The sequence below is a fragment of the Aythya ferina genome (assembly GCF_964211825.1).
Source record: "Aythya ferina genome assembly, chromosome: 7".
In the NCBI taxonomy this organism is placed as follows: domain Eukaryota; kingdom Metazoa; phylum Chordata; class Aves; order Anseriformes; family Anatidae; genus Aythya; species Aythya ferina.
The window spans coordinates 28,204,910-28,222,032 of NC_140302.1; the positions used below are offsets into that span (position 1 = coordinate 28,204,910).

Genomic DNA, 17,123 nt, shown 5'->3' on the forward strand with positions numbered 1-17,123 from the left:
CCTAGTGATGCTAGTGACTGTTCCAATATATGACTTTAAAATCTGTTTTGGGAGTGAGTGTTTTCTGGGGTGTGGTGTTAGAGACTAAATCCTCCTGAGTGATCCTTCTGACACCCTTAAACCTTTCCTCAGATTAGCCTGAACATGAGCTGAGGACCAATTTACCTCTCAACAATTCTGGCTTAGTTTCGGTTGTTCCCATTCTTTGCAAATTTCTTGTTGATGCCTCAGTCTTGACCCTTCCCTTTTGCCTCCATGTTCAAGAGTGGACCAATGCTATAAACAACAGAATTTATCCCTCTTAGACCTCCTACACCCAAACAACTAGTCAAGTTTTGCATTACTTTGAACCTGATCAGCTTAGTACCTAGTTCATGGTGGTCCCATAGGCACTTGGGAGTGCAGAGTGGCAGGAGCCCTTTTTAATATGGTCTTCCTGTAGAGATATTTAAATTTTCAATTTAAATTTAGAGAGGGTGTTCCTCCCTTTCCGACCTCTCTTTCTTTTTTTCCCCAGTGTTGCTGGTTGAAATGACTGTGTTAAAAAAGGCTCTGTAGCTACAAAACCTTTGTCAACAAACTAAGTGAATATATGCCAATGTTTACTATACATATCAAGGCAAAGTGCAGTAACACTAGCCAAATTTAGGCACCTAATTGGGCAAGCAAGATTTTCTGAGTGGCCTTTGAACACACGCAGAGTAGTTAGAGGGAAGCACTGGGCTTTTTGGGAAGGTGAGCCTCAGCTGGAATGAACTCAACTGATCCTGTACTCCATTTAGAGGACTTTCCATTGACTAAAGAACCAAGTTGGTTAACTTAGCCAGCTATGTTGATGTGCGGAGATCGTTCTTATAACAAAATATGATAGTTTAATAACGATCATTTGAAGCAGTAAATATAAAGGACTTGTATGAAATACTGAAATTAGAGTACTGAAAAGTATATTACAGGAACAGACTAGCAAATGGGCAGATGTCAATATGTTGATCTACAGAGAGGTTACAGTTAAATTTGCAGTAGTATTCAGTCGGTCTTCATGTGTTAGCCAATGCCTGGTTTATGTTCTTTGAGATTATGGCACACAAGTGAAAAGGCAGACAAACTGTTACACGCAGCAGCCCAAAGCTGAAAGCACCGTAGAGATATTTAATTCTGAGTAAAGAATAAGGTAGTGTGCATGTAGGGACCAAGGTTTGGTAATAGGATGTGGTCGATCAAACAAGCAAAAAGATTAATTGTTTTAATTAAAAATATATGTATTAATATGAACACTAGGCCAAGGGGAGTTATTCATTGTTATATTTGGAGAGTGTTATCCAAACCCAAACAATGCTTATCTGAAGTTTTCCATGCTTGGATTTGTAACTCCAGTATTTCATCATATTGGATCATTTCATATCACTTTTCTGTAGATGTGGTCTGGTTAAATTGGAAGTGATGGTAGTGAATTTTTGAGCATTATCTAAAACATAGAAGGGTGGCAGGGCCATTTAGTTCCAGACCTTTTGAGTTTCAAAAAATATCTTTCCTTGTTTATGTTTTGAAGTTTAAAAGGCAGAGGTCAACAAAATATTAGCTGTTTTTGTCAATCTAAATGCCTTTTCACAACAGAAATCATCCATTGTTACTCCTTAATCTGACACAGACGATGAGATACAGTTCTCTCCCAGGTCACCTGTTTTCTTCCCTAACCACAGCATATGCAATCTCGCAGGCTTAAGCATCAGCCCTGTTGGTGACATACATGGTCCACTGGTCATGAGCTTGAGACAGTGGTTTTGTGGGCAGAAGCTTCATTTTTCCTCTACCAATATTATACAAGGCGTTGTGTCCTCGTGGACACAACCTTCCTTGACCTTCCTCTCTGCCCTCACCCCATAATGAAACTAAAAGTGTATTTGATGATGATTATGGAAGAGTATTTATAGACCTGTGAATTCTGCTTAACATGGGTGATAGTATCTCTGTACTAATTTCACATTAGCGCTTGAAGTTTGATTCATCTCTGTTGTAGGATGCCAACAGCATTTGTCAGAGTGGCAGAATACCAGTTTTAAGTTGTGCATTTTCTTTCACAGGTGTTTAGGATCTTTTCTGTGTGTATTAGGAGAGAGGAGAGACTGAGAGTGCCTTAAACGTTGACTTTTGCCAGCTGACATGTACTGTTGAATTACTTCTTTCAGTCAGAAGTTTCATAGGTTTTGTAGAATAGTTTATTTCCTTTCAGACAGAAATATATCGGCTTTATGGTTTTATTTTCACAAGGAAATGCTTGAAAGTCCAGCATTGCATCATGTCATATATATACACTACGTAACCAGTTTCCTGGTTCTTATTCACAAACTGAGCTATTTAGGAACAGGAAAACCCATTTCTAATGGCAGTCTGAAGTATCTGATCTGTTGTTCCTGCATCACCTTTACAGCAAAATGAGGAAGTTTTGTAAACTGTAGTTTGAACACAATTTTTTAATCAATTTCAGTTATTTCCTGAAGAAGTGTTGTGTTGCTGTTAGATAAGGTCACTTGTTTCTCTTCTAAATTTGCTGAACTCTCTTTTCCATTTCTACTCAGCAAAAATACTTAAGGCATCTATTCAGAAAAGCAGAGGTGAAAGTCTACAATCTGCAGTACTGTGTTTGAAGATCAGGTCACATTTTCACCTTGTTTTAACATGAACAATGGTAAAATTGAGTACTCTTGAAGAACACAAAGTAAAATAATTTATTCCTAGGAATTATTTCTGGTTATGCTAATCTTGTGTATTTATTTGCATGTAGAGCAGGGCCAAACTCTGAAACAGATGCCTGAAGATGTTTTTTTAAACCATTTATATATACTAGGAAATTCTAATGAAAACAGATGTTTGTGAATAAATAAGCCCTTTTGTTTGTTTACAAATTTTACAGAAAAAAAATCTGTTTAATCTATTCTTAAAACATTGAGGCTGAAAAATGGAGAGGTTGGGACAAAAGGATTTGCTGGGCCCTTTGTCTGAAATGTATCTAGACTTGGTCGTCTGTTCAGAGGGCTGCTTAGCATTTAGGAGGAAAGCTATTCTTTAGTTTAGGTATGAAAATACGTGATACTTTATAGCAATTATTTGTCTGATTGCTAAAAGTGCATTGGAATGAGGGGGCATTGGCTAGTTGTGGCCTTCACTAATGGGAACATTTCAGAATGTGGATGAGTAATTAAAGTATAGAATGCGGAAAATTAAGCCAAAATTGAATAGAAATGAATAAGTATGCGTTCTGTTGTACAGATGTTGGAAACAGATTATTTTGGATACCTCTTTCCATCTACATCTTATTTGGTTACCATGTAAAAATCAGTCATACACCATGTAGATTGTTTCTCTTCCCATTGCCTTTTCTGTTTTTATGTTGTGATGCATCTATATAGGTAGTAATTTAGCAAAATACCCTGTCTGCCAGGTGTGGGAACTAGCTGATTGTATTGTAATACCAGATCATTACTTAATTCATATGCAACCTAGACTAGCACATGGAAAGCATTATAAATCTATTTACAGTGTGGCTGGTCTGATGATAACATTGTATTAAATTCCCAGGTGAGGCAATTTAAGCAATTGCTTTGCCATGTGTAGGCCGTGGAAATTAACTTCTCATATGCTTTAGTAATAGACGAACTTCATTGTTATGCTCAGATTAGTAGTGTAGCAGAATTCTTACAGTCTGGTTACATGTACCCTGCTTCACATGTAGAATCATACAGGGGGGTGGTACTGCAGATCACAGATCTTAATTAGTTTAAGCTGAGTTAATTCATTTCAATTCTAATTTAGCTGTGCTTGCCCATGAACACATTCAGTTCTATTGGGAAATGTTAAGGCTTGGGTCAAGTAGACAGATTGTTTAAAGCCAAATTGCCAGACAGAACTGAGCAAGTGTATCTGTTTGAACAGGGCTTTAAGAAAATCACCCAATCAGTATGCAAAAATCCTGTTCATAAACCAAGAGAGATCTGCCTGGAATCAGAAATTCTTCCTTGTCAGAAGGTCTGGATACTGTAGTACATTTAAAACAGCCCCTGAAACTTTCTCTGTCTTGAAGTTTTGTAGAAAGTAGCTTAACCCTTTTGTGTAGCGGTGTGTTCGTGTGCATGCTGCATTTGAATGGAAGCGTGTACAATGAAGTAAAAACTCCTGGGTGCTTAGACTTTTTGTGCATGTATACACAAGAAAAATACAAAATACAAGAAAAACTTATCTGTATGACAGACCTTTACGGACGAAAAACTGCACATAGAAGCTCTTAAACTTATACTGAGCTGCCCAGAAATGCCTTGGATTACAAACTCTGTAAAGCTTCTGTCTTTTCTAGAAACATACATATAAAGTACCAGTAGACAGTGGTAACTGACAACTAAGACTAAAAATGTTGACAATTTCTTGATTTGCCTGGTTAGCTTATGTATAGAAGTCATTAACTATTTATAAAATGCATTATGAATTGGTTTCCTTCAAACTGTAGCAGAGTGTGTGACATTTCCAGCTCAAACTATCATTCTTGCATTTGGCTAAAGTATATATTTATAAACAGCTGATAGTTATAAACTCAAAAAAAAAAAAAAAAAATCCTAAAACTCATTTTATTGCTGAGTTCAGATGAACCATTTCATTTTCACTATTTTTGTTAGCCACACTTGAATCTGTTGGCACTTTTACTTTAATAAAAATAAGAATAGTAATTGAAGATATGAATGTATTGATATTTTGGACAAATCCTGGAAGAACAAACGAACACTTTAGTTCAAAGGCCTTTCCTTTTATATTATTGATTCATTTGGCAGTGGAACTGTGATCAAAAGTAGTATCAAATTATTTATTGATTATGGCAAAGAGTTACACCTAATTGTAGTCAAAGGATTATTTCTTTTAATAAAATTGCCGATTTTCATATCATGACAGATTATTACAATGAAAGAACAATGATACAAATATATTTATTAAGTTCAGCGGTGATGATGTAAGGATTATAAAGAGCCTTTAAAAACTGCGTTGCTGTTAACATTTACTTCTTTCCCATGAAGAATGTTCTTCTTCCTTTCTTTCATGCAGTCTCTTGTGAATGAGAATATCAGCCAGTTAAATCTTTCAAATAAAGGATATGTAACCAAGGCCCATCTCAGTTTCCACATATTATTAGGCAACTTGTTCACTGGAGAACAAGCTCATGAAGCATCATGCTCCCCATCTCAGCCTAATAATGATAAAATACATTTAACACTGACAGAATCAATGGGGCTGAGTCATTTTGTGCAAGTGGGAGAGACTGTACAGCTGAAGTACTGGACCTCAAGTGGGGAGATTGAATCTTAATCAGAAAAGAAGTCTAGATATTTGTTGGTATATATTTGTAATTTCCTTCCTTGTTTGATGTGTATCAAATAAAAATAGGAAAATAATGTAATTGAGCAATCTATGCCAATTTGTTGGCTTTTTGGTGAAAAAAGAGAAAAACAAAACCTATCTCCATATGATATTCTTGCATACTGTGGAGTGTTTTAGTCCCCCATAGTGATGAAATGAATAATTTAAACAGGCAGCTCTGATACCACAGCCTGTTTAAAGGTTCTCATTTCCTTTAATGCTGTAGAGTACTTTTAGCTTGGTTAGTATGAAACTGTGACAGCTGAGATCTCCAAAAGATTTGGCACAACTCAGCTCTTGTAGCAGGACCATGGTATGCTTTGTCCTTGCTACGTACATCTCTAGCCTTAGTATATAGTCCAGATCTGAACACTAGCTACTAAATCACAAATTGTGAAGCATTGCAATGACAATGGTGTATTAAAGGGTGAAATGCACAAGATAAAATGTTAAAATGTGTTGCTCTGAGATGACTAGTGTAAAGCTTACTAAAATGCTATTTTCCTAGTGGAAGGTGAAAAGAGAATGAATTTCCATATGCTCAGTATGATTTCTAATGAATTATTTCCTGTGTTACAGTCAGGAACATTTTTTAGCACAATTCTCTGATTAGGGAAGGTTTGAGGAGGGAGTTTCTTATGCTGAGTTCCTACTGGTAGTGACTACATGGTGGAGTGGGAGGGAAGCTCCCATCAGTTTAAAAAAAAAAAAAAAAAAAGGGCTTCTTCCTCTGAGGGAGAGTAGAACTGGTCATAGCCATGCTCAGTTATACAAAATGCATAATTTTAGACAATATGTTAAAAATCCTTTCTCTCTTTTTATGGTTAATGTGGGAGTATTAACTAACTTATACTGTTAACACTGAGTGTGTTACTTGGCCAAGAAATTGAAAGCTGGACTAATATTCTTATTATGGACTTCCCCATTGTTCCAGTGAATGTTGTGCTACCTTGGTAATCTTCAGTCATTTGCTTTCAGTTGTTTGCCACTTGATCTAGTTAAGAGTCAATATAGTGATCAGCTCATGAGAAAATCCAGTGCTCATCAACTGTGAATAATGCCTATCAGTTGTAATAGTCTAATGAATGACTGTCTCAGGTTTGTGGTGTTTCCATGAACTGCTGTAAACTAGAGTACTGCAGTTTTCTCTCTTTTCTTTTGGTATTTGATTTCTAGTCCTTTCTCTGGAGGCCTTCATAGCATTAGCAACAAAGGAAAAACTTGTTAAATTCCTACGTATGTAAATTCAACCAATTTTGTCAAATGCCCATTGCTCATTCTTATTTTTCTTTTCTTTCCTTTTTTTTTTTTTTTTTTTTTTTTTGTAAGGAAAAAAGTCATTCTCCTATTTAATAGCATTACTGCAGTGTTACTCTGAGTTCTGTGTCCAACTAATAAGTGTTCTTCAGAATAATGCGTTTTGTTCCTACACATGCATTACTTCAGCACTTCGCCACTCAAGGTTACCTGATTATTAGAACCGATCCAACATGAGTTGGCTTGGGCTTGGCTTAAACTTCTTGCATTGATGAAATATTGAGGATGTGACTCTTAGAAATGCTAAGACTTTTCCATGCTGATTTATCAAAATACAGCAGTTGAAGAACTTTTTAATAACTTTTACTTGCAGATTTTTAATTTTTTTTTTTTTTTTTTATCAAATAGGTATCCATTAGGGGGCTCTCGAGGTTTAAGATGATCAGCCTTGATGCCAATGGCTTTGGAGCTTTACTTCCTAACCCTTTTTTCTTTTTGTTTTACAGAAAAGGTCACGGATCGCCTACAGTGATGAGGTGCGGAATGAGCTCCTAGGGGATGACGGGAATTCCTCAGAGAACCAGGTAGGATGCTAATCAAGAAGCCCTAGTGGGTGGCTGGAGGGTGAAGGAGGTCACTGGCACACTGGGCTTCTCAAGCTGCTCCTTAACAGCATTAGCAACAACTCATGTGGAAGTGATACTGTTTAATGCAAAGCTGGGGTCTTAATCAACTTCAAAATGTTTCTTGGAGATCTTACATTTAACCCTTTAACTTGTGATCACTGTCTGCTATCTTAAAAAAAATCTTTTCTTCTCTTTTCTTTATTATTTAGTACTTAAGAAATAACTTGAAACGCGCTGTTTGCCGACAAAGCCAAGGTCTTCACCTCAAACACATGTAAAAGGAATAAAAAAGTACATAATGCTGCTTTGATAATAATGCAGTATAATTAAATCAACACTGGCAGGCAAAACAAATGAAAGTGCACTCTCAGAATTAGGCTGTACCCCACTCAGTTTCCTTGTGTGATTCCTTCCCTAAACAGATTTTCTCTTCTTGTACCAAAAACACAAGTTGTACTAATGAAAGCATGCTTTCATGATGTATGTTGTACTAGAATGCAGAGTGCTATCCAGCTCTTTAATGAAGGAAAGCTTGATAATTCTAAGGCTTTTTAAAAATCTTGTAGACATATTGTTGTTCTGGACACTGCAGTGAGGATCCTACTAGACTGCTGAAAATTCTAAAGGGAACATTATATTCAGGGGGCTTTTACCCACATGTTAATATTTCTTTTGGTGCTGAAACTTCTTTGACAATCTCTTGGTAAACGCTGAATTTTCCTTTTTCTCTTTAGAAAGTCAGTTCAGCTGTAAATCCAAGTTGTAGATTTTGAGAAGTTTGCTGAAAGTTTTCATAAATATCAGATTTTCCCTTCTGAAGATAAAGAATTTAAATCATTTTGGTACTGCTACTGAAGCTTGTTTGAATGTCTACTTGATAAATGCAGCATTAAATAAGGAAACAGAATCACATTCCAAAATGTTTAGTATCTTCTACCCTCAGTATAAGTTCACTATGGGTAGAAAAAAAGTAAGTCTTGGAGGCTTATACCAATAAAATGAATTTTAAGACACAGACCCCATTAAACACTAATATTATGCAGTGTTTTAAATGTGCTGTGTAAATTTTTGTCTCTGATAGACTGTAATACGTATGTAAGTGAAATTATGCACAGTGTACAGTTTATCTGTAGACTTCAGTGTATAGCAGCTGTAGTATCTATGTGTAGAGTTAAAAGTAAAAGATACTAATCTTCAAATTTAGATATTATAGCAAGGGAGGGTGTCCACAATTTTAATAAAAGGAAGATGGGGTTTTTTTATCCCTAAATAATACATTTGCAGAAAGGACAATTTCAGAGGGAAGAATTTCCCAGGCTGTGTGTCATGGAAGTTAACTCAGTCCTGTAAAAGTGTTAAGATTCTTGTTTTGTTTCTTTAAGGTGCTGCTATGTTTATGGTTCTAGAAAAAATAAGTGAATTCAAACATAAAAGGACAAATGTGATGCTTATGACAAAGTATCTTATATTTGGGATGAAATAAAATATTTTATTTTCACTTTTTAAGGAATGGTTAAATAACAGGTTCACTTGCACTTTTTGCAAGTTGTGATCTCTTTTGAAAACCTGATGGAAGACACATGGTCGCATTAAGGAACCAAATGGTACTTCCATGCATTTGTCAACATGATTGTTTTTCTTTCAAATGACTATTTCTTAAATGGCACACATTTAAGGGGGGGTAGTAATTCGGGGGGGGGGGGGAAGGGGGTAAGAGAAGGGTTTTCTAGTCTTTTCAGTAAACAAAGTCCTTTTTTATAACCTAACTTGAAACTTTAACCATAATCTTTGAAAGTACTGAATTTCTTTCTTTGCTTTCTTGAAGTATGCTACAAAATATCAACATACAGGAAACACCTATCTTTCTTTTAAAAATGTAAAAGCCAATATTTCCAAAAAAAATTGTTTGTGGTCAATTATTGGAATGGCACAATATATGAGATATCATGATTCATATTTGTATTTGTTTTGTGCTTTTAGTTACATCAACAAGCAGTTAGTGTGCAAGCTTCAGTCTTTGGTTGAGCTTATCAGGATGTGCAGTTCTATCCAAATGAAGTGCAAGGTTTGGGTATATACCATACAATCGATGTGATAACATATTTGACTCAGTAACTCCAGATCTACCCCACATTTGCTCCTATGCATTATTATATTAATACAAAACTTGGACTAAGTGAAGAAAGTATGAGAAGTATAAAAAGTATGAAGTATAAAAAGTATGAAGAAAGTATAGTTTGCAGGCATGTAAAATGTTTGAAGATGTTTCAACTTCTTGCTTTATTTTTGTCTGTTGGTAATACAGATGGTTAGACTGACCCTCAGACTACTGTTATAGGACTCTTACTTCTCAATCAGTTTTGGCTAGGTTAAATTAGTTAAACCAAAAAATGATGATTTTTCTTTCCCAGTTCGGTCACCAAACTTGAAAAGAGGAGAGGGGATGAGAAGAGGGATTCCTCTGATAATGGAGCTGTCAAAAACAAAAACAGTTGCCAGCTCAGAATTGCTCCTACAGCAATCTTGAGATATTGGTAAAATCTGCCAGTAGAAATGCTGAATATCTGGTTAGAGTTGGACACTACCCAAGGGAAATACATTTATGAGCAGTACATTTAAGGTATGGTCTTTGTCATCATGATGAATGTTTGTGTAATGTTTTTGGTGCAGGGAGGAGACAAAAGGAACTTAATGTATATTGGCTAGTGTGAATATATCAAGTTTCTAGAAATAAATGGGGCAGTGCTGGAAAAATAAACAATTTGAATTTTTTCTTTATTCAACTTCTGTTTTTTTCAGTTGCGTTTCGAAGGTGGAGTTACAGCAAAACACAGCCAATTTGAAAGCTGTACTGAACAGGGTAGAATACGTAGTTATGAGTTTCCAGTTGTTCTCCCAGGAAGAAAGATTTAAGTACAAGAACAGAGCGAAGAATTACCACATGATGATTGGCCTTTCCTCTTCTTTTTTTTTGTTCCCCTACATGTCTTCCATGTGTAGATGACAGTTTAGAATATGGTTGCCTTATCGTGATTATATTAATAGTTAACTAATTTTATTAGATAAAACATACAGAAACTTCTTATAAGAGGTTGTGAAAATCATACAATTTTGCTAATCAAAACTTCATTTAAAGTAAATGCATTGTTGTTTAATAAGCGATACAAACCTCTTAATACTTTTTTTTTTTAGTGTTTAATGAAGTCATTGCTTAGTGTACATTAATTCCCTCTGAAATATATCTGGTGGATGTGGTCAGGTGAGGCACGTGCAGAGGTGCAGAATCAGGAGACATCCCTTCTCCCATCAAAAACAAACAAAAAGAACAACTCCAAAAATCCATGTGCATCGGCTTGTTACTTATTTTCTAGAAGTGGTATTAAATGGGCTCTATTACTTTGGTGGCCAGAATGACAAATAAGACTTCAAAGATCATCAAATCCCGTGAAAGTTGTTGAGCTTTTCAGTGCAGTGATACGCTACTTAAAGTTGTGGCTTCACTTCAATAATCACAGAGCTGGTTTTATGCAGTGATTTCTATGTGTTTTACTAAGTATGCATTGGGTTAAATCAGAAATCCCTCTCTACCAAAATAGTGTCAGGTACCCTGTTACCAACTTTCTTGAAATATTTTACTGATCCTTTCTCTTCCACAACTATGTTAATTAATATGCTTAAGTAAATTCACATTAGGTTAAATTATGTGTCCATATGTACATACACTGCATATGTGATTTGTGGTGAACAAATATTTTGTGGCTACTTAATTTCTGACTACAAAGTTCTGATAATATTAGATTTGGGCTTGCTGTGCATAAAGTGTGTCAAACTTCAGCTACAGACCAGGGGGTGAAGTTGGTCAATTTAATTCCCCAAGATCTAAAGAAGGTCGGTATCATTTCATATAGCCCTGGCAGAGCAGATCATTACCAGACACAAATCTGTTCGTTACATGCCGAGGGTTTATAGCAAAATAAATAGACTGTCATCATAAGTTCAGAAAATTGTGTGTTCGACCCACGATAATGTGTAAAGGGCGTTTAATAGAGTTCAGCATTTATTCGTTATCTATATGCGGACAGAGACGGCAGTAGCGTTATCAGCTTTTTAAAAAAAAAAAAAATTCGGTAGTTTTCTGCATCACGTGGTGTGCCTCACAGACACACGGGCACACACACGCACATACACACACATACACACAATCTCGCTCGCTCTCTGCGGCGCAGTTTTGATTTTAGTCACAGCAGAAGGCTTAGCCACAAGAGATTCCACTGGTTCAAACCAGCGTAAACCAGATTTTTTTTTAGCCTACAAAGGAACAGATTACCTCTTGTATCGAATTCTGTATTGAAAAAAAAAATCTTTGTTTCAAAAATATGCTGATTATCATAACCTAAAATGGTGGCTGCACACAGCTTAGTGCAGTTTACAGTTGAGCGGCAAGCATGATAAAAATACCAGAAAATGTTTAAAAATAGAAAAGTAAAGGTAACGCATTTTCATCAAATGCATTGTTAAATGGGGGAAAAATACATCTTTTGTTAATTTGAATGAATATCTTTCGGCCAATGTAAAAAAAATAAAACAAAAAAAGAAGGAAAGAAAGAAAAAGAAAACCTTCTCCCATTACTTAGCTTAGCAGCAAATCCTATGCAGAGCTTAAATTCAGCCATGCAGCACAAACAAGATAGAACATTTTTGTTTGGGACCTATTGAAAAAACAAATGTGCAGCATTTTCAAACCCTCACTGATTATAGCAGGGTGGCATGCCCAAATGGACTCTATTGCGGGAGAGTAGTTTTAAACTTTGGCCCTTTAAGTATCATAGCCAACTGAAGAATGGTGGCCTCAGAAAGAAAAGATAGCTATGCGATCAACTCCCAGATCGTCTCTTTCTAAAGAGCCTTAATGTTTGCCTTTTTGGGGAAAAAAGGGGGGGAAGAACTGAAGAAAGAGACCAATTTATGATAGGCCAAGCATTTGAATTTAAGAACCAGTTTGGTGGACAGTGCTGTTTTCTTTATACCAAATTCTAGCAAAGTTCCTTTAGCCGGGTGCTGAGGAGCCGTCTCAGCTCGACTTGGTGCAGTAGTAGCCCTTCCAATTACACGTAGTTAGAGGCTTTTTGTCCGTTTTGGGGTGAGGCGGGTGTTTGGTTCAGGCGAGCCATATGAAACAATAGGGAATCGTGGAAATGCTTTTGTTTCCTCCCGGCTGGAGAGACTTCATAAGTAGTAAACATTCTCAGCTTACACACGTGTTGAAAATTAGGGTTATGAAACTGTAGGTGAAGTATCTGCATAAAATGAGATAATGATGTAGCTGTTATAATTTCGAATTCAACTGGAATCGGTGAGAGAACTGTAATTTTTTCATAAAGAGCCACTCTTACGCAGACATTTGTTGTGAGTAATTGTACTTTTTGTTCCAGTACAAATAATTTATCTCTGTAAATGGAGAGGATGTTACAACATAGCTTGATATTCACACTGGTTTTTATTTAGTTTAATAGGAAACCTGTCAGAGCAATATTATTAGTAGAATTAGACTGCATTGATTTACAAGCATAAATTGATAAACATGAATGTCTATAGTATATAAGTATACACACGTACACTGTGTGTGTATTCATACACTGTATAGTGGTCTAGGATTAAGAGCCTGCAATGGGTCTTTTCTGCGGGAAATCTGTTTCATCTTGTTCCCCGTTCCTTTGTCTATTATTAAATATGCTGTGCAATAAAACATAATTCTGAGTCATTTAACTAAGCTGCTTTTTTTTTAACCTGAAAAAGTGTTTCCATTTGAGGTTCAATAATAAAAATAGATAATATAGTCAGATTCAAACTAAGGTATATAAAAATTGGAGTATTAGTGACATGCTATAAAGATGCAGTCATCTATTAATAAGTTAGATCTGCTAGTAAAATAAGAAATCAGTTGTCACAACTAAAATATACAGAAAACATTCTGAAAACTTGTATATACAAAACCACTTCAGCTGTACAATCTTCGAGGAGAGGAATAGTAAACTTGTTTTTTTTCTTTATAATATAGACTTCTATGAAGTCATTCCCCTTTATTTCATGATGGTGTCTTAGATGTGGTTTAAAAGAGAATTTCACACTATTCTCTTTGTTTAATGTGACAGTGTGAGAAAGTGATCTTTATTCGTTCAAAAAACTCTGCATGTAGTCTATGTTTAGGTTCTTTTAATGTGTTTGTCTGTGATTTTTAAATGCTAAACATGTAAACAGATAAATTGTCAATGTTAATTCTGTATCCTGTCACACAACTGATCTTTCTTTCCTGCCATTTCTTTCCTTTTTATCTTTTTTGTGCGTTCATGTTGCAGTTGATAAAATTACGTGAAGAGGTGAGTACTTTCTTGCTTTTTGTTGTCTAGCTTTCCCTTTAAAGCTGAGTTTCTAAATCTGAAGTAGATCTTTTTGTTCATTGTTGCAGGGAAATCTACACAAAGCAAAAATATTGATTACATTGCTTTAAAATATTCACTGTTGTGCCTCTTTTTTCCTAATAATTGTATACTTACATAGGAATCTCTAGATCAAACCATAGAAATTAACATTCTTTGATAGCAGATTTTTTAAAGGCACTAGAAAAAGAAGAGGAAAAAAAGGAAAACCTATTATTTGATCTTTGTTAGAATAGCATGATCAAATCAGGTACAGTAATAATCTTGTTTGCATCACAAAAATCTTTGATAGAATAAATACATTTGTACACTGGTATTGAAAGTGAAAGCATTGCTTTGGTTAAAACCTGTGCTGAAACACTGTAAGAATTACACAGTATTTTGTAATGTTTGGTGTGAGGTACTGAAGCAGCTTGTGTATTACAGTGGATATTGTATACCCACTGAAAATACAGTACAGGTAGACCTACGCACGCATATCAATATTTATTATTTATTTGTGCATGCTGTAGATCTGTAGGTGTAACACTAGAGATCAGTATTCCAGAACACCTTTCTTCCAGTTATAAAATGACTCATAAATATTTAGAGAGAGAAGTCTGTTTTAATGGTCAGTTCCTCAAATGTTTCAGTATATTTTCTGAAATTAATATCCTCTGTTACTGCTGTAGCAAAACAGGTATCTGAACTGGTTTTTTGTTTTGTGTTTTTTTTTTTTTTTTTTTTTTGTATTGTTTCCTGATAGCTGCCAAAGCCAAGGTCTCAATAAAGTCAGGATTACTTATGGGTCAGATTTTTGAAGGATTTCATATGGGGAGTTTGAACCAGTGAAGTATTTGAATAAATATATTTAGAAGCACGACTATTTTAACATCACATATTTGTCTGGTATCATCTTTTTGAAACAGTAATGAATTCTGAGCTCTGGAGAAAAGGATTTGTAAGTTTTAGAAATGGGGATGACAAAGAATTGTAAAGTAACCAGATTAAGGGCAATTACAGGGAATTCTTAGAAACAGTAAGATATTTGTGATATAAAGATTCTTTCAGCAGTTCCCTGAATGCTTTATTTTTCCTTCTTCTTGTGGAGCTGATATTAATATGTTAAAGCTACAGTGTAAAACAGCGGAAAAAAAAATAAAATAAACATGTAACCACATGAAAGCCCTCCCACCACTGCTGAGTTCCCCTCCCCAATAGTCCCAGTATTTAAACAGATGACAATATTGTTGCAAGGGTTTGTACAGCCTGATTTCCGAGATTACTTTCAGAAGAACAAGATTCATTTGTCCAACCCTTTAACAACACCTGCACGTCTGCTTCTGTGCTTTTGTAAAATAATATACTAGGATCATTTTTGCTTGCAAACAGTGATTATAGTTTTATAAACGTACGGATTCCTAATTTGTAAATTATTCTGAAAATTTAATCAGATATGAAGAACAAAGCTGCTACTTAACTACTCTTCTTTTTGAAATAGCTGTGCAGGCAAATGAGAAAATTTAGAATGTTACTGCACAGGGCTTGGACTTGGGAGCTATACTGAACTCAGGCATACATTTAGGAGCTTAGAATTACTCTCATTTTTTTACATTGCTTCTAGTATTTTCTTTTTTTCCTTGTTAGCCTCAGAAGTTACTTTCTCTGTATATTGTGAGAGCAGCAGCAAAGCAATCTAAATAAATGGATTTATCATTTTATCTAGATCAAAACTGAACAGGTAGAGAAAAATAATTTAGAAAACGATTGTTAGCATTCTGTTCTCTTCTACTTAAAGACCCACTATGTGTTGGATAGGCTGTAATTGCAATAGTGTTTTTACACTGAGTGCAAAATGCACATTCAAGTTTAAATGAAGGCTACTGTGGTGACTCAGGCATAATTCTTAACTCATCGCATAGCAAAACATCAAGGCATCCCCAATTATAGTTCTCCTAAGGAGGTATGAACAGATCTTAAAAGAAATTGTGGTTTGCCATACTGTTTGTTAATAAAACCTACGCTTCCTCTCATTACCGGGCTCTATTCTGGCACACACACCGTACACGGGATTGCACAGAGGCTGTGCCGCTCTGTCTTTTGAGCTCCTGAGATCTCAGTTTGAATCCAGCCCACATGGAATGACAAAATCTCTAGTGATAGCATGCCACTTTGCAAAACTTCCTTATATAACTCCAGATAGAAGCTGTTTCTGAAGCTGCAAGACGCACTGAATCACCTCACTACCCACCTCTCTGGGAGCACGGGATACTGTGGGAGAAGGAGTTTGGGGAGGGGTGGGGAGCAGTTGAAAGCATCAGCTGCTACTGCAGGGCACACATTTCCTGACCAAAGGGCTGTGTGCCTCCAAAGCCAAACCATGTAAATAACACCATCGTTTGTAATAAAAATTAGGTTTCATTACAGTATGGTTTTGGTGGAAAGGTTCTGAAATCAGGTAAGAAACTGCTCTGAGTTAATGTTAGCACTGAGTTCGCCGTGCTTTAGTATTCTAATTGCTCACAGTAGGACTGAACTGAACTGTGGGCTTACGACTTACTTTTGAGATGAATTGTGGCTTATATAGTATATAAAAAAATATACAACTACATGAGAATTCTTTTTATTGGGTAGCTCTTCTGCACTGCAATGTGAAATCTGATTATTTTCCCCCTCTTCCATAGCATAGCAGGCCAGCCTTTTAATTTTTAGTATACCACTACAGCACTATACATCTGTTCTGCAATTATAATATTCTGGTCCTTGTGCCCACTCTTTCTCTGCCTATTTTTTTTTGTTGTTGTTGTTAAATCTCCTGTGTTACTTTTTAGGATTGTTATCCTCTAAACTCCTTTGCTTCCCCCCCCCCCCAGCATCTCTCCCACTTCTTCTTCTCTTTCTTGAGAGATACTGTGTAATAGTGTTAGGATTCTGATTTTTTTTTTTCCACAAAATTTAGAGTATTTAACACTAATTGTTCTTTAATTTTTATTTTTTTTTTTTTGGGGGGGGGGGAGGGGTGGCCATATTTGGAGAAAGACACTGAAGGCTTACATGTGCTTTTTTTTTTTTTTTTTTTTTTTTCCTAATGAGCAATGGAGAGGAACCAGAAGATGTTATGAAAAGGTGCCTTTTAATAATAATAAAAAAAAATAAGTAAAATTAACACTAATTATCTAGATTGACCATGAGTCCTAAGAACATGCACCACTCTAGTTGCTGTCATGATTTCAATTACAGCTTTGTAACTTACGGTTTTAAATTTTATTAAGTGCTCGTGCTGATTTTTTTTTTTCTTGGTGGCCTGCCCCCCGTGAATGCAAAAAGCTTTTTTGCAATTTACTCTTAACCTATCCACTGTGTATTAGACAAGTCTATTAATTATTATAGACTGTTATTGCAGCTTTCCTGACCTTCACATTGGGTC

At 35.7% G+C, this 17,123-nt stretch overlaps 1 protein-coding gene across 6 annotated transcripts in view; it reads left to right on the plus strand.

Annotated features, from left to right (window-relative positions):
• The window catches only part of VTI1A (vesicle transport through interaction with t-SNAREs 1A), a 268,623-nt gene that overhangs the window by 47,753 nt on the left and 203,747 nt on the right, over positions 1 to 17,123 (plus strand). For 3 of the 6 annotated variants that reach the window (XM_084525735.1, XM_084525738.1, XM_084525734.1), the window contains exons 4-5: positions 7,161 to 7,238; positions 13,637 to 13,657. In XM_084525735.1, coding sequence (XP_084381861.1) covers positions 7,161 to 7,238; positions 13,637 to 13,657 — 99 coding nt within the window. The remainder of the gene's footprint in view (positions 1 to 7,160; positions 7,239 to 13,636; positions 13,658 to 17,123) is intronic. The other 3 variants (XM_084525737.1, XM_084525739.1, XM_084525736.1) reach the window with 1 other exon arrangement.